Raw genomic sequence first — 25,447 nt, 5'->3', positions numbered from 1 at the left:
AAGCGATCGAAATGTGGTGTTATAGGCGCATCTTACGTATATCCTGGGTTGACCGAATTACTAATGTGGAAGTCCTGCGTAGAATGGGGAAGGAGTGTGAAATTCTCATAAACATCAAAACAAAAAAATTAGAATATCTAGGACATGTACTGAGAAATCAAGAACGTTACGGCCTTCTCCAACTGATTCTCCAAGGGAAGGTAAATGGTAAAAGAGGACCAGGAAGAAGACGCATTTCCTGGCTTCAAAATTTACGAAAGTTGTATAACACGACTACCACTGAACTGTTCCGCGCTGCGGTAAACAAAGTCAAGAGAGCCATGATGATCGCCAACATCTGGAACGGATAGGCACTTTAAGAAGAAGAGTTATAAGAATAGACAACAAATTTTATTGAGGAAATAAATAAAAACTACAGATTTGGTTTAATCAAAACTTAAATATATTAAAGACAATCACAATTGCAGCTATTAAAATTAAAAAGGAATGTACAAATAAATTATATACAGATTTAGTGCCCGAATGACCAACAAATCGGTATTATATGTAAAATCAATATACCTATACTATTATGTACTAAACCATTCTTTAATTTTAGACAAATATTAGGGAACATACATAAACCAATCGTAAAAAATTTTAGACAGTATTGGGCCTTGTTTCTGATGCATATGTCATTATTGGTCTTACACTGGCTTTAAAAAATGTTGACTACATCTCAGCGTTAATATGTCGGTTTCGCCATATATAGTATCATTGAGACATCCTGCCAATCCATTTGCTTTTTATACTTGATTTCTCACATCTTTGTCCAGGTCTCCGTAGCTTGACAATGTAATTCCAAGGTATTTTATTTCCATTACTTGTCCAATACTGATCTGACACCATCAATTTATATTTTACATCTGATTGGTTCTTTACTGATTACTATTGTTTTAGTTTTCTGAGATGAAATTATCATATTGAATTCTTTTTCTCTCATGTTAAATCTGTGGATTTCTTTCTTTCTGTGTAATCTTTGCAGACTATCTTCATCTTGGGCTATCAATATTGTGTCATCTGCGTAACGGAGTATTTTTATTTCTTTGATTCCCATTCTGAATCCTCTTCCTTTGTTAACGCATTTGATGATTTCATCCATGCTTAAATTGAAGAGCATAGGACTCAATGAGTCTTCCTGTTTTATTCGGCTGCCTATATCTACAGGTTTTGAAGTTGTCCATCTGTTCTGACGTCCATTTTTTTGTTTTGGTAGATGTTTTCAATAGTTTTTATAAAATCTAGGGGGACTTCTCTATTATGCAGAAGATAAATTATATATGAGTCTTACTCTGTCAAATGCTTTCTTCAAGTCAGACATAGAAATGCTGGTATATTATACTTTAGTGATTTCTCAGTAATTTACTTTGTGGAGAATATTGCATCTGTACACGATCTTCAAGTAAGAAAACCCTGTTGTTCATTTACTAAACTTATTCTCTAATTCAATAGTTCTTGTAAAATAATAGTTGTAATTTTTAGGGTAGTATTTCTTTCTTTCTTTCTCCTCTTCCTTTTACCCTTTCGGGTGCCAGATTTGAGTTTAGTTGGTGACGTTATTTATTCACCCATCTCTTCCATTCTTTCCTGTCTTGTGCCAATATTTTCATTTCTTCAAGGGTTTTCCTATTAGTCCTTGTTCAGTGTGACGCAAGTGACAGATAAAAAGGCACGTCCGTGATACATACACATGTATAACAGTTATTCCAGTTGTTGATAGATGGCGCTATAATTGAAAAAAAAAAGTTTTAGGTTTACAGATTTACTGATTATTTACCTATTTACATATCTATACGACTATAATTTAAAGTTCTTCTCAGTCTTTCAGTGTATCATTAATGATGTAATATATGATTTTAATAATGTAGAGAATCATATCATAGCATGACATTTTAATTAAAACTGACAGTTGTCAGAATCGTAATCGTAATTTGGTATAAAAACAAATAAATTGTATTTATTTCATTTATAAAAAGGTTTCTTTAAAAAATTCTTTGATTTGCATAGTTTTACAAATTGTACCGATTATAGTCGTATAGATAATACATAAATAATTTTTGTTCGATTATAGCGCCATCTATCAACAACTACAATAAATGTTATAAATTATTTTAATCACGGGCGTACCTTTTTTCTGTCACTTCCAACTTAATGCGTTAGAAAGAAATCGAAAAACTGTGACGCACTGAAAGATGCCTATGAGGAAAATACCATGTTTTGTTAACGATAATATTAGATAGTGTTCTTAAAGCTTTAATTTTGCCAGTCAATCGGGCAGAAAGTCTCAAATCTCTAAAAAAAATGAAATATAAATAATATACAGAGTTATAGTCAAAATTAGCAAAATAATGTATTTGGTGATGCAGAGGAAAAGTTAAGGTACAGAAAAATAATGCATTAACTTTTTAAAAGTAAATTTGAACCATTGTCAACGCATAATACTTCAAAAAGGCCGAATTTTGGGTTAGGTTAACTTAAAATTGAACGATTTTCATCTATTATGTATCCACTGTGATTATTATGACAGGTAACACCCAAATAATTCTTTTGCATACCTATCAAAGCCAATTTGTTCCAGTACTGGTTGAAGTTGTTGAAAAACAGTTGTTTTTTGAAGTTATACTTCTTTAGGCGCGATTGGGAGTGAATTTTTATTATTCTGCGCGCATGCGCACACAGACAGTATGTAGTTCGTTGCTAAATCTTTTAAGTTATGTGTGTATCAGTCCAAAAAAAGGTGTGGAAAGAATATATGGTTTTTAGTAAATATATTTATTATAATTTTTGAGTTATTGAATTTGTCAAGGTACATTTTATTCACGCTGAGTTGACCTGGGGCCTGTAGACGTTTAAGAATTTTCCAGATGTTCTCGCCGGCGCTGGGATTCGATCCCCGGCCTCCTGTGTGGAAGTCAGACATCCTACTGTCTGAGCTATCTGGCTCGTTTTTTCTTTAGGATCGTAATTTTTTCATTAATAAATGATAAAGTACATAGGATAGGGTTATGTATGAAATACATCAGGAAAATGGCCTGCACAGGAAGGAAAGAAAGAAACTATGACGCACTGAAAGAAGGGTTTGGTATGCTCCTTCTCAGAGGCACCTTTCAGTGCGTCACAGTTTTTCGATTTCTTTCTAACGGATTAAGTTGGAAGTGACAGAAAAAAGGTATGCCCGTGATTAAAGTCATTTATAACATTTATTCTAGTTGCTGATAGATGGCGCTATAATCGAACAAAAAATTATTTATGTACTATCTATACGACTATAATCTGTACAATTTATAAGACTATACAAAGCAAAGAAAATACCATTTTATAAATGCAATAAATACAATTGATTTGTTTTTATACCAAATTACGATTACGATTCTGACAGCTGTCAGATTTAACTAAAACGTCATGCTATGTTGTTCTGAAACTATTTCCTTGTGGCATTTTTATAATCAATTATTTTCAATTGGAAATAAGCCAATTTTACCAAAAAAATGATTTTATTAAAAAATTTTATTATTAAAACGTCGAAACGTTAATAAAATCTTTTTTTTTTTTTGGTAAAATTGTGGCTTATTTCCCATTGAAAATAATTGTCATGCTATGATTCTCTAAATTCTTAAAATCATATATTACATCATTAATGACACACCGAAAGACTGAGAACAACTTTAAATTCGTATAGTCGTAATAGTAGATATGTAATAGGTAAATAATGGGTAAATACCTAAATCTTTTTTCCGATTATAGCGCCATCTATCAACAACTGGAGTAAATATGATAAATGTGTGTGTATCACGGACCTACCTTTTTTCTGTAACTTGTGACGCACTGAAAGATGCCTCTGAGAAGGAGTATATAAACTGTGTGTCATATTTTAAATTGGTTCTTAATTCAGAAATAAATTTTTTTGGTTGATTCTTCATAAAAATAATTGACTTGGTTTCACAATGTATAGTGTAAAAAATTAATGCAACAAATTTCAGTACCGCTAACTCAAAAATATGATTTAATGTTTGCAAAAAGTATCATAGATTACCAACATAGTATCCTTTTACTGTGCTATAAATTTGAGAACTATACTAAATTTACAATCAAGATGCAGTAGAAATAAACAAACCAAGACACGTTAAATGCTACTGTGAGCACTGCCGAATCATAATTTACATTGTATAAACTTTGGAAATTATAATTTGGGATTTAAAATGTAGATACATTGTAAATTATGATTCGGGAGTGCTCCTAGTAGCATTTAACGTGTCTTGGTTTGTTTATTTCTACTGCATCTTGATTGTAAATTTAGTATAGTTATTCCTGTGTCTTTTATGAACTTATTTATAAATATCAGATAAACTGCTGATACTCTAGCATACTTCTTTACTACACTACTCCAAGAAATTAACGCACCACGTGAAAAATGGGTCATTTTTGACGTCTCAAATTTCCTAAACCTGTTATCCGATATCGCTCTAATAATATTGTTGCTAGACAGGTAAATTGTCATTGTATACCGGCTGTACTAACCAAACTAAGATTTTTTTCTCAAAGTTCGCGTAACCCTGTGGAATATTTTAGCATTCATAAAATACTGAAATTAAAATCCAACTATAGCCTCATGTTCTCTTAACATGCTGTTTTTTGAAGTTATACTTCTTTAGACGCGATACGGAGTGAATTTTTATTATTCTGCGCGCATGCGCACAGATACAGTATGTTGTTCGTTCCTAAATCTTTTAAGTTATGTATGTATCAGTCCAAAAAAGGTGTGGAAAAAATATATTAGTGTTTTTAGTAAATATATTTATAAAAATAATAAACTTAAAGATAAAACCAATTATATACCAATTCAAATGTAGTAGCTGTGCAGCTACGTACGTCGGGAAGACTCGACGTCACTTTAATGTCAGATGTTGCGAACACTTAGGTATCACTCCTCACTTAGGAAGACGATCAAGAACAGTTCCAAATTCAGCAGTATTCCAACATATGACTGATTCTGACCACCCTATTAGTCGTAAGGACTTCTCAATCATTGGTCATGCAAGTTCTCCAACAGAACTCAGCATCAAGGAGGCATTATCCATATTTCTTTTGAAGCCACCCTTAAACACGCAACAAGACATGGCGTGTTTGAAATTATTAACTTAACCCAATGATTGTCAATGTCATTTTTTACGTTTTCATTAATTATGTTTGTTCCTTTAAAATTATTTAAAAGCATCCGCTCAAGAAGCTTATTATTCTGACGATGATTAAAGTAATAATTGAAACGTCACCATGAACTTTAATTTAGTTATGGGTTTTTTCTTTAAGTTTATTATTTTTATCAAGTTTAAGGGTGTGTCCTTATCTACATAAATATATTTATTATAATTTTTGTGTCTTTGGATTTGTCTTCCTCGGGAGTAAGGTAATACGTATTATTAAAACATTTTTATTTAATACTTCACTTCGTTAATTTGTTACCGTGGTTTGTCATAATGTCCGAGAAACCGTCAAAACAATGCCTTCGTAGCCTCGTTGGTACAGCATTCGACTACGAATCGAGAGGTCCCGGGTTCAAATGCGGACAATTGCTGTCTTTTTTTTTTAATTTTTGGATTTTTGGAAAGTGGTAAGTAACTATTAAATTCAGTTTAATATTTAATAAAATAAAAATAAACTGTTAAAAATATTTTATTTCGCTGAAATCATATAATAGAAGTATGACTTCTTACGTGCGTACAAGGTACATACACATTCTTTTTTGATACATTCGCTTATGTTGGATAATAAAAAAGTTAGGTACTTTAATAACTAGCCATGTTTTTCATCAATACAGGGTGTTTTTAAATATGTATGGCAAACTTAAAGAGGTAATTCTGCATAAAAAAAATAATGACAGTTTGCTTTATAAACGTATGTCCGCAAATTGCTCTAAAACCGGTTAAGATATACAAGTGAAATTTGGTGGGGTTTAAGAGGTAGTTATTGCGCATTTTTTGATATATAATTAGGAATTTAATATTTACCATTAGCGCGCACAGGGGTAATATGACCCTTATGTGCACCAATGGTGAACACAAAATTCTTAATTGTATGTCAAAAAATGCACAATAACTACCTCTTAAAACGCACCAAATTTCATTTGCATATCTCAATCGGTTTTGGAGCAATAAATAAATCGTCAGTTTGTAAGAAAAATTTCAACACCTCCTATCTAGGAAACGAAGCATTTGCGGACTTACGTTTATAAAGCAAACTCTCATTATTTTTTCATGCAGAATTGCCCCTTAAAGTTTGCCATACTCATTTAAAAATACCCTGTATTGATGAAAAAGAATGTGTGTGTACTTTGTACGCACGTAAGAAGTTATACTTCTATTATATGATTTAAACGAAATTAATATACTTTTTATTTATATTTTGTTTAAATATTAAACTAATTTATACTTACTACTTCTCAAACATTTTTATTAGAACAGTGCCAAAAATTAAAATAATAAAAGAATAAAACACACACAAACACATTAAACAAGCCACAAATGATGTCTGAACATTAATTGTCGAAAATTTTTTTAACTAAATACGTATTTTCTGAAAATACAATTATATAATAAATATACTTACAATCATAAAATGTATTAAAAAAACAAAAAAGAAAGTTTCTATTGGGACTCGAACCAGCGCTGATAAGAGCGGTTGGTATTGGAATTCATTCGCCTTCTCCGCTTAGCCACGGACACTATGTGTCATTATTTACGAAGATCGACTAACTAAACGGATTAAACTTGTGATATTTTGAAAATTGATCAAATTATTTTAATTTTGAATTGAAATGATTTAGAATTGAAAAAATACAACAAAACATAGAGTAAAAAAACAATATATTAGGTGAATATTGATAGAAATTTTGATGGTAATCAAATTATATAAATAAAAATATTACATACTATGTATTTTGGCAGATCAAATAGGTAGGTTTATACCCATGATACATTAACAATTATTACGTACCTGTTGCTTTTAAAAACTATTTAAAAGTCACTACAATATTATAAACTTTTTTGTTTCTGTCCTCACAACAATAAAACTAATATATTATACATTTGTTTACCTTTACCTCCAAACCACAGCTGCCATATCGGATAATTTTTGACATGCCATTTGAACATCCAATCAGAACAAAGTTATAATACGCATGCGCCGGGCTGATAGGTTTTAACATATAAAAAAATCACCCTCTATCGCCGGTAAAGAAGTATAACTTCAAAAAAAAGGCTAGTTGTTGAAGTACGTAACTTTTTTATTATCCAACATAAGCGAATGAATCAAAAAAGAGAATGTTAAGAAAACATGAGGCTGTAGTTGGGTTTTAATTTCAGCATTTTACAAATGCTAGAATATTCCACAGGGTGTGGTGAACCTTGAAAAAAGACCCAGTTTGATTGGTACACCTGGTATACAATGACATTTTACCTGTCTAGCAACAATATTATTACAGCGATATTGTTGAAGAATTAGACTATAACACATTAAAAAATCAGTTAAATCGGACAGTAGGTTTAGGAAATGCGACACATCAAAAATTACCCACTTTTAAGGTGGTGCGTTAATTTTTTGGAGAAGTGTATGAATAATATACAATAAATAAGCTGTTACCTGACAGTTTAATATCCAGCATTGATTATTGTAAATAAATAAATATTTTGGCTTAGTCTATATTACTGTAGTCAGTATTTTATATTATTAAACAATAATTTTATACATATAAAACGTTATATTCACATACAGTTATTTTACAAAAAGTTTTTTCATCTAAAATATGAGTTTATTGAACTATCTCACCATTATTATTTTTTGGATAGTCAAACATTCTTTGGAAATGAACAACAAATTTCATTTATTTATTTATTCATTCATTTGTAATCAACATTTCACCCCCGAGGAGGGGTGAATCTCACCCCAGGGCAAAATCGCACATCGGCACAATATCAGTTTTTTTCTTTGACATGTTAGCTATGTGTATGTCGAATTTCAAGTCAATCCAAGCGGTTCTTTAAAATTTGGAGGTTTTGCAATATTTTACCGTGAGTGAGAACTATATATTATATCACGTCATTATGTACGATAAAAAAATTCAAATTGCTACTTTCCATAATATCAGATACCTAAGAACTCAAACAAAAGTAAAAGCATTTTTGAGAACAAAGAAAAAACTTTTTGTTCTATAAAAACCAATCAATGTGTTAAAAATTTTTCAGATACTGTCTACTTAATTTCAACAACATAGATTAGTGACAGTTTTTTAATTAATCTAAATGTTATTCGTATATGTTTATAAAAAAAAAGAAAATTTTTTATATTAAACAATCTTCCTGTTTCCCTAGCGGATTTAAAATAAATATATCTTTCATTTCTAATCACAAATATGAGGTGGCCTACATGGTTCCATGACATCTCGTAACACGACAGTTTGTAACGCTACCGTAACAGCGACAGTTCGTAACTATACACATTCGTAACGCCCACATTTTATTTTTTTCAAAATATATTTCTCCACAAAATATGAAATATTTTCAAAATCATTATGTTAATTGATGAACGTAACTTTAAGTGTTTTAACCCGACACCGTGTACAGGATTTATATTAGCATCCAAAAAATAAGAGTAATCCATATCGATTTAATTTAAGTCTCAAATAAATATTATTTACGTGTACTGTTTACATTACGTAAATGAGTGACATTGCTTCTGCAATGTAGGCCACTCGTTTGGAAAACAACGGAGTCAGCAATTATGTTACTATTGGTATTTTCACGGTCACATTCAGGTGTAGTCAATCATAACAAAACAATTACGATTTATTTATAGATACGAAGAAAGTAAATAAGAGATTATTCATTATTCAGACATCGACGTGGTTAGATCAGATACGTTGTCCACCAACTAGTTACTGTCGTATTTAGTGTTCTAAATAAATGTAATCTGCTAAATAGTGTTTTGACAAATCAACCCCATCATCGGGGGTAACAACCCACGTACCGCCATAACCGTAAGGTAAAATGGTATTGATTATATATATTACCATGATTATATACATTACCTTGACATTCCGAATTATACCGTTACGAATTGTCGCCGTTACGAACTGACGGCGTTACGAACTGTCGCGTTACGAGATGTCTTGTCACGGTCCTACATAGATAAAATTCTAAGATGTTTTTTCAACACCTTTTTTTATAGCAATGTTAAAAATATATAAAATACTCATGTTGTTCTAATGTATAAAAACTGAACAAGTCTCCACTAAGCTATGGTTTGTACTGTATAAATCCCTATACACGTCATCCGCGTCATAGCAAGTGACGTCACATGATACCAACACAAAATATTTAAGTCCTAGGTCTGTTCCTTTTTAGAATCGTTTATCCAAGTACTACACTGGAATTACAACCGCTAGACATTGATTTGTAGAAATTTGTATTGCATGTATTTTATTGCATATGCGTAGAAATAATACGTGAAGATTTCTATTGAAGTAAACTTAAAGAAATACACCATAACTTGTTTCATTTAATTAGTATAAGTGGATTATAAACCGTTTTTATGAAGCAAATTTGTCTGGATCACACTTTAACTGCAATCGAACGAATATGATATTTTCGCATAAATGGGTATCACTTATTGGACAGTTGCGGTGTTGACACTTCAGATCAGATTTGTTTTTAATTTTTACTATTATAAGTAAAATATAAATATAAAAATATGAAATATATAATTAAATTACATGTATATTATACCGGGTGTCCACTTATATTTTCCCCCATTTTAACTGCCTATAACTTCTAAACGGCTCAAGATAGAAATATGCGGTTTTTGCTGAAATGTTTTATTTTAGTAAAAGTTTTGTCTGAATGGATTGAATTTTTTATATCGCTTTCAAATACGAAAAAAAATGGCGGATTTTTGAAAAAAACGTTGTTGAGTTTTTTTTAATGGAACACCCAGTATATTTTTTTGTAAATTTAAAGAAATGTCATTCACCTAACCAGCGATATAAAGTTTTTTAAAATCGCTTGTTAAATCACTGAGCAATTAATTTTTAAAATGACAGGTGCGACGTGGATATCACATACATATGTAAATAACATAACTAAGCAAAAGGATATTATGTTATGTGATTTCCACATTGCATCTCTCATTTTAAAAATTAATTGCTCGGTCATTTGACAACCGATTTTAAAAATTTTTATATCGCTGGATAGGTAAATGACCGTTTAGTCATTTAAGTTATAAAAAAATATACTGGGTGTTTTAATAAAAAAAGTCAACGTTTTTTTTTTCAAAAATCCGCCATTTTTATTTAAAAGCGATATAAAAACGGTCATTTACCTATCCAGTAAAATTTTTTTAAATCGGTTGTCAAATGACTGAGCAATTAATTTTTAAAATGAAAGATGCAATGTGGAAATCACATAACATAATATCAATTTGCTTAGTTATGTTATTTAGGTATGTGATATCCACGTCGCACCTGTCATTTTAAAAATTAATTGCTCAGTGATTTAACAAGCGATTTTAAAAAACTTTATATCGCTGGTTAGGTGAATGACATTTCTTTAAATTTACAAAAAAAATATACTGGGTGTTCCATTAAAGTCAACGTTTTTTTTTTCAAAAATCCATTTTTTTTTCAAAAAATTTCAAAACAGAAAAAGGCGACGTAAGTCCGCAGAGAATAAAGAGTAAAGAAGACACCTCGACACTAACCGATATAAGAGGAACATCGATTATATATGTATGCATGTATTTTCAGATCTTTGTTGTTTATTTCTGCTTCTTTTAGTATTTACATTATTTTGGCATGCTGTATCCGATCAAACGCTATCTCGTAATCAACCGACATGCGTGTATGTGGCAATTTATGTCTCTGCATCTCTGAAATGATATTTGTATTGAGAACTGGAATAATACTTGAAATAACTTAAGTTTACCCAAATTTAACCACAGCTCTTCTCATTCTGCCCATATCTGTTGCCACTGCTGAATCTCTTTCTAAGCTGAAACTTATAAAACATTATTTAAGATCTACCATTAGTCAAGAGCGGTTGACAAATTTATCTATTTCTATAGAGTCGTCAATATTAGATGATATTCACCATGTTATAAAAAGATTTTCCGAACTGAAGGTATGAAAAGTGAATTTTTTCTGAAATAGATATTTATTTTAATGTTTACCTGTATCTTTAGTTTTTTATGTTGATATGCCAAAGATTTATTTTTACTTAGTTTATTTTCCTTTGCATGTATGAGAATTTTTAGTTATTTTTGTTTGGTTACAATAAATAATTGTTCATTTTTATTCACATTGTTTAATTTCGAGACGATTTTAAAATAAAATGCATATTTTTGGGCGCCCTTAAATGTTTTGCACACAGGCGCTAACACGTGCTGGCGCGGCACTGTAACTAACCAAGTTATGTGATTTCCACATTGCATCTCTCATTTTAAAAATTAATTGCTCAGTCATGTGACACCCGATTTTAAAAAAAATTATATTGCTGGATAGATAAATGACCGTTTTTTCAAGTTTTTCGGTAAATGACCATTTTTCATATCGCTTTTAAATAAAAAATGGCCGATTTTTGAAAAAAAAAACGATCATTTACCTATCCAGCGATATAAAAATTTTTAAAATCGGTTGCCAAATGACTGAGCAATTAATTTTTAAAATGAGAGATGCAATGTGGAAATCACATAACATAATATCATTTTGCTCAGTTATGTTATTTATTAGGTATGTGATATCCACGTTCACCTCTCATTTTAAACATTAATTACTCAGTGATTTGACAACCGATTTTGAAAAATTTTATATTGCTGGATAGGTGAATGACCTTTCTTTTAATTTATAAAAAAATATACTGGGTGTTCCATTAAAAAAAGTCAATAACGTTTTTTTCAATAATCCGCCATTCTTTTTTCGTATTTGAAAGCGATATAAAAAATTGAATCCATTCAGACAAAACTTTTACTAAAATAAAACATTTCAGCGAAAACCGCATATTTCTATCTTGAGCCGTTTGGAAGTTATAGGCAGTTAAAATGATGATGTTGTAAATGATGATGGAAAATATAAGTGGACACCCGGTATAATATATTTATATTTAAAAATCCACAAGGAAAAAGTTTTCCTGTAGTTGGCTGTATACCGTGTAATACAAAAAACAGCAAATCCTGTATAAAAGGTATATTTAAAATCCCTTAAAAGGGATTTTAAATTTTTATTTATATTTGATATTATATAGCTCTTTGCTATAATCCACTCCTGCAACAATTATGTGATACTTATGAACAAAAATGAATTCAGGATTTTTTAAAATTTGGCAACAATGTCAACTTGATCTATGACGTAAATAATGACGTGCATATGGATTTATACTGTACCGACTGTACTTTATCTGGGTATTCCTTAGCTCCTTCTGACTCCCAAATAAACTCCCAAGCATATGGCTACAACAAAACAGGCACAGATTGTGTACATCACAACTTTCTGTTGAAGTGTTCTCATGATCATTGAATTCATCAGTCTCCCTGACCTTCCTAATTCTTCATCGGCTTCTCTTAGCTACAATCAACATGATGAATCAGTTCAATAGTTAAAAACCTAGTCATAAATAGAAAATTACTTTGAAGGGAATGTACTGCAAGGCAAGCATATAATATTTGACAAATATTATATGCCATAATGACATACAAATAATAATCGGGGACATGAATGCTAATATAAGATTGGAGAAGAAACCGAATACATGGGAACAATAGATAAGCATAGCTTCCACGATACAACTAATAGATTTCATAAACAGTTTCAGTGTTTCATAAACAGTGTTTCATAAACAGACATACAAATAATAATCGGAGACATGAATGCTAATATAAGATTGGAGAAGAAACCGAATACATGGGAACAATAGATAAGCATAGCTTCCACGATACAACTAATAGATTTCATAAACAGACATGTGTAGCACTCCGACTTTGTTTAATATAATATGTATGGAATATGTTATAAGTAGAGAGCGGAATATATGCAAAGTGCATATAGATGCATATATTGCATATTTTCAGACAACAAACACAACATTGCATATTTAAGCTAAACACGATTTATTTTGCATATTTTAAAAATAAATTATATAAAAGTTTAAAATTTTCCACTCTTAGTTGGAATTTTATAACTTCGATATGAACGAGCTTGTTATTTATCTATCTATCGCTCATTATTATCTATCTGGACTTTCCCATTACTACCTGAATTTAACAATTATGGGTGTTCCCAGAAAAATATTATTTTATTAGCGTAGCAAGTCGTAGGTACCTACCTGCTTTTAAGGGTCTAATATTTATTTTGTCAGTTTCCGGCCAACATTTGTTTAAAGTAAACGTTGTATCGTATTTAGTGTTTTTGAAGTGATTGGTATATATTAAATTTAAATATGTCTACCATTCAAAAAAGTGCTTGGATAAAGTGTTTCCCGAGTTAAAGCTAAGTGGAGACAAAGTATTTTGCAAGGCCTGCTGCAAAATCGTAAGTTACATTCATTTTCACATTTCATTTTTTAAATGAGGAACTGACAAACAAAAGCATCATGTCCCACAAAAGAACAAAGGAATTTACAATTAAGTGATTCCGTTAATCTTGTTAACACTTTTTCTGCTCATTGTCAAAAAATTCCCGGAAATACAGGGATTACAATTACAAATAAATTAAAAAATGTTTTAGAAAAAAATGAGGGCTTCGATTGTTTGAGGAAAGTTGTACGTATTTTTGAAGGCAACTTTTCTGAAGATCTTACGACTTGGCAAATTAGTTTACTGCCTAAATTAAAATATTGTCCTATAACATCAGTAGATGTAGAACGAACTTTTTCTGTGTCCAAACACGTTTTAGTGATAGAAGGCAAAAGTTGCTAGTTGAAAATTTTTAAAAATATTTGATTATAAATTCATACTATAATTTAGATTCTTAATTTAATTATAATATCAGTTTTTGTGTGTCATTTCATTTGTTTTTATGTGAAAAATAAATATGTATTAAACATAAATGTATGTTGAATTTTTTAAACATAAATGTTTATATTTAATATATTGTTTTATTTTTGAGTATTTTTAATATGCATTTGCATATTTAGACAGAAAAAATACCTGCATATTTGTAGTAAAAGTAATGCATATATATGCGCATATTTTGGTAATGTGTTGCATATATTCCGCTCTGTAGTTATAAGAAAAATGTCCATAAACCCAAAAAATCTGTTGTTTAGTAAGTCTAAGCCGATTGTGATATAGGCAGACACTGTAAACTTGATGACACGAATCGCAAGAGACGTCACAGAACTGTACGTGGAGCTTGAACGTAGAACGTAGATAAAATTAAAGCTCTAATACAAGCAGCAAGGGAACAATGAAACTTGGAGAATTTGACAATAGACGATACAAATCTTGAAGTAGTAAAACGGCTCACATAGGCTTACTTGTGGCGGGGGGGGGGGGGGGGGAGACATTAAAAAACTGTGACTTTAGTTGGGCCAAATAAGATGGTTCCTAGTGATGTCTCTCTCTCTCTCTCTCTCTCTCTCTCTCTCTCTTTCTCTCTCTCTTGTCGTTTCTCCATTACTGAGGATCGTGATTTCTTCCAATATTCCTAACAATGTTTCTCCATTGGTCTCTATCTTCAGCTGCTCTAAGAGCTTCGCAGAATGAGTTTCCAGCTGAATGTTTTATTTGGTCAGACCATCTAGTTGGCGATCGTCCTCTTGATCTTCTCCCCGGAACGTTTCCAGAAACAATTAAACTCTCCAAACTGTCGTCACCTCTGCGAACCACGTGACCAAAGAATTGCAGAATTCGTTGCAGACATATTGTGGACAGCCTTTTTTAATATTGAGTTGGTTTAGAATGGAAACGTTTGTCCTATGAGCTGTCCAAGGTATGCGCGGCATTCTTCTCCAGCACCACATCTCAAAGGCATCAATTTTTTGGCGCCCGCATGCGCGAAGAGTCCAAGTCCCTGCTCCGTATAGAAATATTGAGAATACAAAGCATTCACCAGTCTCGTCTCGATATTTTGAGAGATAGATCTGTCTTTTCAACTTTAGTTAGGCGACTCATCGCATTTTTTGCCATACCAATACGTCTCCGAACTTCTGCTTCACAGTTACCATCGTTAGTTATACTAGACCCGAGATAGATAAAGGTGTTTACTATCTGGTATTCCTGTAACATGTTAGTCAGTTGAATAGTGTCGAATCTGTCGACCACCATTATTTTTGTCTTAGCTTTATTGATTTTCAGACCAAATTTATTGCTTTCGTACTCAACTCTTCGCAGAAGATCAAACATTTCTTTTCTCATTTGCTGCTATAAGTGTATAATATAGTGATGTAAGAAGAGAATATTCTCGGCGAGAATTTTCTATATTCACAAAAATCGAAGTAAAAATAAAAACTAGATATGGGTCAAACTATGTATATGGTTATTGCCAATAAACCTAGTATATTTTTTGCATCCAAACATTATTATTCTTGAAGCCGAAACACCTACTTGCTGCTCCACTCATGAAATGCTTTTTCGCTCTGGCTGGCCAGGGAATCACAAGATTTTACATAAAATCCCCGAAAATCAAAGTAGCCAGGGCTAGGGAATCCCATGAACCACTAGCTAGAGTGTTTAAAGTGTCAGTATTTATTGATATGGTGCTATATTAACATGCAAATATTTAGAATGGTGTTCCATTTAAGATGAGAAGAACAAGTGGAGGGAATTGAGTATGTATATAGATAATTTGGCAACTTTAAAATATGGTGATGACTCGGCTGAAATAATGGCAGATTTAGCACTGTATCAGTCCAAGGAGGGATTTTTTTGAAAACCATATGTTGCAAAATCAATAGAAAAGCTAGAGCCAATCATATAGTGGAAAGGTACAAGTTTCGGAACAAAATTAACTGACAGTTGATATATTAAGCATGCCTTCATTCAGTGCAGCAACTAAAAGAAGTTTCAGTACTTATGGTTTCAACCAATCGACCACTCCTCTAAAAGAAACCGGCTTACTGCTGAACAGGCTGGTAAGGTAACTTTTATTGCTCACAATTTAAAATTGTTAAACGTAGACCAATCCATAGCTGAGCTGGCAACTCGTGAAAAACAAAAGCCCACAACTTCTCATCAGTAGATTGAAATGTAGAATGTAGATGACCAGGATGAGCTAATAATAGAAATAGATTCTGAATCTGAGGCTTCATCTTTTTCAGATTAGATCACCATGTCCAGTATTTGCTGTTAAGAATAAAAAATTTTTATCAAATAAATTTTGTGTTTTCTTTTGTTTTTGTATTTTTTTATAGATAAAGAACACTGTTGTTTCGTCTCATAGCGTCATAGGGTTCATTCTCAGAAAATTCTCCATATCGAGAATGTTCTCAGATTTTTCATGCTCGAGAATTTTACAACACTATATTCAGGGGCGTGCGGTCCATGGAAGCAAGGGAAGCATTGCTTCCCTTGGTTTCCCTAGGTAATACTGTACAAACTGAGTAAGTAACTGAGATTATTTGAAAAAAAATTGAACAAACACATAAACAGAAGCAGGATTTTAAGTTGCATACGAGAATATTTAATTATGTAATACAAGCAGTAAGTAATAAGAAAAGACAAACGTATTTTACTCTATTTTGTCATACAGTAAATAACAAAGCAATGAAATACTCTTAAGCAGCGCTGCATGTTGTATTTCTAGCTTTCGTTCCGTACGCGGACCTATAGGCCATGATCGTATTTTTACGTTGGTATTCGGAGTCATGTCGGCAGATAATCTGATTTCAAATTTGCTTCTCCTCAGCCTATGTAAAAATCACCGGGGTTACACGCAGAGTGGCGAGTTCAAATTTCGGGCATATCTTTAGCTTATAAGCAATTTTGTCAACTGCATACAAGGAGCTGTTTTCGTGAATTTAAATGGGATTTACCAGCATTTGACAATGATTCGTCGACTGATTTTTGTGGAATTAAGATTGATTTTATTTAATTATTTATATAAATAAATATAATAGAATTATTTATATTATAAATACTAAATATTTATATAAATATATGCATTAGGGTTTTGGAGAATGGCGAAAATGTGAAAAGTGGGATACAGAAACCATAAATAGCTCGAGAGGATTTTTGGAGTTTTTTAACTTTGCTTTTTTCAGAAATATTTACATTCTCAGATAATTTATTTGATGTATTGCAATGCAAGATAGGCAAACGAGATTGGTTTCTGTGTAAAAAAAATTAGCGAATTTAAAGATGTTATTAACAAAAATAGAGAGATGACTTTGAAAAATGTTGAAATAATATGATGGCAAGAAGTTTTGAGCCTAAAAGGAAAAGTATACGCACTGATAATGTTGGAGATGTCCAATAGTGCTACCGCCGACTATTATAGTCTATAATACTATCAGATTTTAGATCAAATATGCCAACGAATGGAAAATCCATCCATCCAATGGCACTATAGCCGAAATCGAGCCTTGGCCTCCTTCAACAAGCTTCTCCAATCATTTCGATTTACCGCTGTTCTTTTCCATGAACGCGTTCCCAGGAAGTTCCTGGCATCCTCATCGACTTCGTCTTCCCATCTCTTTTTAGGTCTTCCAACGAATGGAAAATAGGTTTAAGAATTTTGATGACCGAGACTTTCGTTCAGATATTTATTTTTTTTTATTTTTTTTTATTTTATTTATTATTTATACATATGACCTGGCCTCTAGTGACTAATCCAGGTCGTTTTTTCCTGATGGGATTACAGATATTTTTTTTTTATATTTTTACATTTTTTACTCAACTATTAAATCTATTTTTACAATTAACAATTTGCCATAATCTATTAATTACGTTTAACAAACAAATTTAAATAAACAATTTAAAATATTTTTGGTACTATCAACTCCCTTCTAAGTTATAAAGACAGTCCCTCTATTTTCAGAAGAGAGTTGGTAGTTTTTTTTTTTTAATTTTATGAATTAGGTATTGAATTATTATTTTTATTTATTTATTTTATATTGAATTATTATTATGATAATTGTAAATATCTATTTTTGAATTTATATTTTATTTTATTTATTTTAACTTTATCTTACTCAACTTCATCAGGGTTGGATTATTGGTTGTCTTCTTCTATTATTATAGATTTCTTGTTGTTTTTTAGATATTATTTGTGCGAGTTTGTTTAATATTTCAAAATATTCTTCATTTTGTAATATATCTCTTATTTCAATTCTTTCTAATCTTCTTCTCATTTCTCTATGTTCTTCATTTTCCATAGTATTTTCACAATGTAACACTATATGTTCTGGTGTACCTAGTTCTCCACATTCACAATATGCATCATCTTTTAAGTTAAATCTTTCCAAATATGTTGGGTACGGTCCATGTCCTGTTAAAAAGTGTATTAAACCTTGTTTTGGATTAAAATAATTTGGAATGTTTTCTAATATTGGCATAAAATTGTATAAACGTCTAGATTTTGTTGAATTTTCCCATTCATTTTGTCTTTTTCTATTTATTATTTCTTTTAATTCTCTTTTATTTTTTATATCTAATCCTATTATTTGTATTATTTTTTCATATTTTTCTTTTTTTAGCCAATAATTACATGCTCTTTTTTGTGTTTCTAAATGCATTGGCATTACTCCAGTTAAAACTGTGAGTGCTTGTGTTGCAGTTGTTCCAAATGCTCCCGTCATTCTTACAAGAAATCCTCTCTGAGCTCTATTTAATTTTTCTGCATTTTTTTTATTTATTAATCTATGTGCCCATAAACTTGAACCGTACCCTACAATTGATGCAAGTATTGTACTTAGGTATATTCTCATCTGTCGGAACGAAATTCTATATTCAGATAGAAGAATTGAATAACGTACATTATAAATAGGTGTTTTTACAATTTTTTTATAAATTGCTTCCCCTGCTTCAAATTTCACCGCACGCCCCTGACTATATTTAATATAAGATATGATACTTACCCTCTGCCTACTCCTCTGAATACTTTCCTTTTGTTCACCTAAATTTTTCAACACATCAATCCCGATTTCCTCCGTTTCTACTATAACCCTATATCCTTCTTCCAGTTTCTTACTCGTCCTTTCTAATTTTTCTGAATTATCTAAAAGTCTTTGTTTTTGATCTGTGGATATTCTAATATCATTTAAATCTTCTGAACTGTCATACAATATTCCTTGTTTGACTGATCTAGCCTTTATATAATCCAAGGTCAGTCTTTTTAGTTCGGCTCGGTAACAATCACACTTCGTCCTGCATCTTTGTTTCTTTGACTGTTCCAATTCCATGGCCTCCAGATCCATCAGCTCCAACTAAAATCAAAATATTTCTGAAAGTAACATAATAAGTCAATTTACTCACGGTTTTTGCTGTGTGTTATAAAGAACCGCTTGGATTGGCTTGAAATTTGGCATACACCTAGCTAATATGGTACCGGGCCTACCGGGGGTGAGTTTTACCCCTTCTCGGGGGTGAAAAAATAAGCATTTAAAATAAGTTCGGAATTGGATAAACTGATTAATTCTACGCAACTTTTGTTCTATAGAGTTTTTCACTAAGTCACTACTTTTCGAGTTATTTGCGAGTGAATAGGTTCATTTTTCAACAAAAAAAAACACATTTATAGACGGTTTTTTGCAAATAACTCAAAAAGTATTTTATCGAAAAAATATTCTAGCAAAAATATAGCTTATAAAAAAGTGAAAAAAATGGTGTATGTATGAGGACTATACTCAGTAGAAGCAGAGTTTTAGTTAATGAAAAATAGGTTCATATTCGTCAAATTCCAAATCGATTATTTCAATGTGAAATAACCGAAAAATGAAGCAATTTTTGGGGAAAACTCATCACAACGTTTTTAAAGTGTTAAAAAAACCTTTATTTTTGTCTTTTAAAAAAATTTCTAGCATCAAAAGTAAGAAAGTTACGCACAAAATAAAATTGATCCCTTTTTTTTGGTAAAAAAAAAACGTAAAAATCACCCTCTAATTAGCATCCCAAATGAAATTAAATGTTACCTCTTCACAAGTTATTTTACTTATGTATTGTTTATATTATGTGTAAGTTTCATCGGTTCAAAGTGCTCATTTACTTTACATTTACTTAAATAATAGTTATTAAGATATTAATCCAAATTTTAAAGATAAAAGCATAGACAAAAGGAACTTACGAATAATAAGAAACCTTTACTGGAATCAAAGAACATAAATTGTAATAGATAATGAACCCAGTCCAGAAATTGAAATCAGAAGAGGTGTTACGCAGGGATGTAGGTATTACGTCTCCATTACTATTTAATATACACTGTGTCCGTAAAGTATGGAACAAATTCTTTTTTAGCTAAACAGATCATTTTAAGAAATAATCCTGAAACACGTCGATTTTTGATTTTAATTTACCGTATTTTAAAGTAATATTCTAATATACAGGGTGAATTACTTTCGAGTAATGACGTCACCGTCATTTTTTTTAAATGGAACACCCCCATTTTGTCTCAAGTTTCGGATTACTCTAGCTGAGCTGATTCCAAAAATGTATCACATGTTGATTCAAATTGGTACAGGGTGGACAAAAATACAATAGTTTTGTGTGTGCTCATAATATTAAATTTTAATTAGTTTTTGATATTAAATTAAAATATTAAATTAAACAATATCAAAAATTAATTAAAATCAAAAATTAATTAAAATATCAAAAATACAATAAGCATTTTTGATAATATTGTTAATTTAACTAACGCGTTACTTTATGAACACACACAAAGCTATTTATATGTGATACATTTTTGGAATCAGCTCAGCTAGAGTAATCCGAAAATGGAGACAAAATGGGGGTGTTCCATTTAAAAAAAATGACGGTGACGTCATTACTCGAAAGTAATTAACCCTGTATATTAGAATATTATTTTAAAATACGGTAAATTAAAATCAAAAATCGACGTGCTTCAGGATTATTTCTTAAAATGCTCTGTTTAGCTAAAAAAGAATTTGTTCCATACTTTACGGACACAGTGTATATAGTGAAGCCATTTTGAGGAAGCATTACTATCTCACAGTGAAGGAATAATAATTAACAGAAGATCTATTAACAACATAAGAGATGTAGATGACACCGTGATTATTGCAAGCTCTGCTGAACAACTCCAATTACTACTAAACAAAACAAACAGTTTCTGTGAAGCATATGGACTAAAAATGAATATAAAAATGACCAAATATATGATAATAACTAAGAAAACAAATATACAAACAAGCATACATTTAGGAAATGTACCGATAAAAGGGTTGATAAGTACGAATAGTCCGTCCCACCTGACTTTACAGGGAACATAGGCAATGCATTCCTTATGCGAATTTTTAGCGCGGTGATGCCGATTTCATCAAAAAGAATTTGTAATCGAACATTAGAGAGATTAAAACTGTTTTAGAAAGATAATCTACAATTTTAGGATTCATATTTGTTTGTAAAAGTTTATTTGATATACAGTAGAAACTCTTTATTCGCGGGGTATACGTTCCGTACATATGCCGCGAATGCAGAAACCGTGAATATGGAATGATAATTTATATGGGGTTATAGGGGATACGTTCCTAGGTGACGAAATAAAAAAATAAATACCTAAAAAAATCAGTTTAATTGAAGTTTTGACCATACAGATCGATTAATTACATATTATCTTCAGCTTTAAGCAATTTAGTAAACTCTTACTTGGCAGTTTTTCAAAATTGCTTTAATTCAGCAGTGGCATTACCATTTTGCCTTTTAAAAATAAGACTTCGTTCCATAAATGGATCAATTTTCATAAAGAAATCACAAAGCTTATTTGCGATTCATAAACGTTCACTAAGATTTTTGAAGTTATACTTCTTTACCGGCGATATGAGGGTGAATTTTTATATGTTAAAACCTATGATCCCAGCGCATGCGCATTATAACTTTGTTCTGATTGGATGTTCAAATGACATGTCAAAAATTATTCAATATAGCGGATGTGGCACAGCTGTAGTTAGATTATTTATGGTTGTTGCGTTTTAAAATTTGTGTGAAAAGAAACAACAAACAAAAGTTAGTTAATAGTTATACTGCCTTTTTAAATAGTTTTCATATACCTATATTTTTGGACTTTTGGACTATTTTGGACAAGGAAAACTCATTCTAATTTGGTAAGTAGTTTTTATTATAATCATATTGTAATTATACATTTGGATTAGGTTGAAATACAGTAGAGCGTCGATTATCCGAACTAATTGGGGGATATAGGTGTTCGGAAAACCGATTTGTTCGGATAATCGAACTACAATATATTGATACATATTTATAGTCATACATATTTATCCACAAGTGAATAAAAGCCATATTTATATACCTACATATTTATTTATATCTTGATAATGACAACTAGCAACTAAACAAAAAAGTGCAGTCTTTGCAACAACATAATTATTTTTGGATACAATATTGAAGAAAATTGGAGATATTTTAAGCGTCAATTACTAACGCTTGCTCGGTATTCGAGTGCGGGACGCGGGAGTCGATTGTTCGAATAAGCGGTCGTTCGGTTGATCGACGTTCGGATAATCGACGCTCTACTGTACATTTATTTTCTCAAGAATGGGGATTTTAGAGAGAAATCCCAAATTAGGTCCGATTTTTATTTTTAAATTATGATTTTTTGGCGTAGATTTATTTATCTAGTAGGTATGTAATGCTTTGATTTACATACTTAATTTGATTACCAACAAAAGTTCTAGCAATCTTTATCTAATATATTGTTTTCTTACTGGTTTGTTATATTTTAATATTTTCTTTCACAAAATTTAAACTACATAATTTAATTATAGTCAAAACAACTGTCAAACGGTAAAACGTTCAGTTACCCTATTTTTCCACATGACAAATAATGTGGAATTGGACGAGTGAGTCTAGGCTTCGATTACGAATCAAAGCGCCACGAAATTCACGGGTTCGATTCCCGATGCAAGTTTTTATTTTTTTATGCATTTTATGATTGTAAGTATATTTGTTATATAATTTTTTTTTCAGAAAATGCGTATTTAAAATTTTTGCCAACAATTATTATCGTTCAGAAATCATTTTTTCTTTGTGGCATTTTTCAATGTGTTTGTGTGCGTTTTATTCTTTTATTTTTTTTAATTTTTGGTATTGTCTTAAAAATCACATAATATGTAGTAGAAGTATAACTTCTTACATGCGTACAAAGTACACACACATTCTTTTTTTAAATTAAATGTCACATTTTCAGTGCTTGTTGAGCCTCTTCTTCAACGGGTTGTGAATTTAACATTTCCTCCAAGTCTGGTTCAAGCAATTCCTGGACGTCACTAGACTTGATTGTAACTGTTCGAACCCATCTAGTCCTATCCCACCCGCAATTTCATCAATGTTTGGAGTTAAAGTTTGAACACAGTTTCTTCCTCATTTCCCGCACTCTGAACTGGCCACAGCTTTTCCAGCATGATTTTAAGTTTCAGTTCTTGTAATGGTTCTTTTATGTTTACGATCAAGCATTTCTAGTTTCACTTTAAGTAATAAAACTGATTTTTTTCGGATCAAAACCGTTTTTCATTTTTTTAGTCAATTATAAATTAAGATGATAGCGGATGAGACGTGTTACTTAATTACACAATTTTTGTAACGAATAAAAAAGTAAAACAATAAACACACAATGCAGCTCTTGCCAAAAAAGGAACCTGCAATCGCGGTATAACTTAATGCTCTATGTTTTGAGTAATAGTTTATTTTACCTGAACATTCTCATTGTTTACAGTCTCAAAAACACTGACGACAGCGACAGTGAGTTACCTCAAAGGAACTGCCGATGCCGATAGATTTTGGAAATTTAATCTAGGTGTAGTTGTAATAAGGTTCATTTTATTTTTTTATTAGATAGTAGATTTGCTGATTCATTGACAGATGGTACCAAATGCTTTTTATACGTATATTATAAAATTCGATCCGCGAAAAAAGAAATCTTGGGCCGCGAATATAGGAATTGGGTTGCATTTTTTTAATCCGCGAACAGTGAAAACCCGAATAAGGAGCTTTTACTATACAATAGTTATTACGCATATGAATCCTGAAATTGTAGATTGCCTTTCTAAAACAGTTTTCATTTAATCTCTCTAATGTTCGATTACAAATTCTTTTTGATAAAATCGGCATCACTGGGGACTCTCTGCAGGGACTGCATTGCCTATGTTCCCTATACTGTAAAGTCAAGGTGGGATGGACTATAGGAACCTGAATTGCAGAAAATAATGACAAAACAACTGAAATAAAGGCCAGGATAGAAATAGCACGAAATGCATTTGTAAAAATGAAAACAATTCTCTGCAACAAAGGTCTTAGATTAGAACTAAGAGTAAGAGCTTGGAGATGTTACGTGTTTTCAATACTACAATATAGACTTTAGAGCTAGACATGAAAGCAAGAACACATAAATAAGCTACAGTTGTTTGAAATGTGGTGTTACAGAAGGACGCTTAGAATAGCATGGACACAGAAGTATTGCGAGAAATGAGCAAATAATATGAAATAATAAAGACAATAAAAATAAGAAAGTTACAACCTACTTATATATACCTTATCTATGGTTACAATAACTGGGACAACGATATGAAATGCTAAGACTGATACTACAGGGACAGATAACAGGAGGAAGGACTATAGGAAGAAGGAGAGTCTCATAGTTGAAAAATTTAAGGGTCTGGTTTAAATGCTATTAACTATTATATTGAACTCTTCGGAGCAGTGGTAGATAGAGTAAAGACAGTAATCATGATATCCAACCTCTGATTGGGAGACATCACTTAAAGAAGAAAGGTAGATAGTACACTTACCAGTTCTTGTGCCTCTTCGAGATGTTTTTCTATATTTGAGATGAGCTGTCGGCGGTCTTCTGCGAAAAACAATTGAATATTAACCTACTTTAAACAGGAACCAAAAAAATTAAAACAATAATATTAGAAATTGTTTTACTTACTAGTCGCTGAAGCTGTCAGGAGGCCAACTTGAGCGGTTATATCCGCTGTTAACACTGAATATTGCTGTTCATAATTTTCAAAAAGTGAAACCATTTTGATTATTTGGTTTTGGTTTCGATTTTTATTTTTATCTTATCACGTTTTCATTTTTACAACAAACAGCAGATGTCGTCGAAAGGTAAACGTCACTGTCACTTGTCAATAGTAATAAGTTTTAAATAAGATATTTAGCATAAATGAACTACAGTTTTGCCAAATGGTTTTATTTCTTAATTCTATTCTGTAAAATGTATTTAATAGGACATAAATCAAAACAA

The 25,447-nt window shown here is 31.2% G+C and overlaps 1 protein-coding gene across 1 annotated transcript; it reads right to left on the bottom strand.

Annotated features, from left to right (window-relative positions):
* Positions 1-419: 419 nt before the first annotated feature.
* On the bottom strand, positions 420-25,388 carry LOC114333166 (vesicle transport through interaction with t-SNAREs homolog 1A). The gene is made up of 4 exons (XM_028283010.2): positions 25,130-25,388; positions 24,987-25,045; positions 19,092-19,439; positions 420-12,643 (listed from the first exon to the last, which is right to left on the bottom strand). The coding sequence occupies exons 1-4, from the start codon at positions 25,221-25,223 to the stop codon at positions 12,488-12,490; spliced, it is 657 nt and encodes a 218-aa protein (XP_028138811.1). The 5' UTR covers positions 25,224-25,388; the 3' UTR covers positions 420-12,487.
* Positions 25,389-25,447: the final 59 nt, after the last annotated feature.

This window comes from Diabrotica virgifera, chromosome 8, assembly GCF_917563875.1.
Source record: "Diabrotica virgifera virgifera chromosome 8, PGI_DIABVI_V3a".
NCBI classification, from domain to species: Eukaryota; Metazoa; Arthropoda; class Insecta; order Coleoptera; family Chrysomelidae; genus Diabrotica; species Diabrotica virgifera.
The sequence above is the reverse complement of the archived record's forward strand: the minus strand, read 5'-3'. Positions and strand labels throughout refer to the sequence as shown.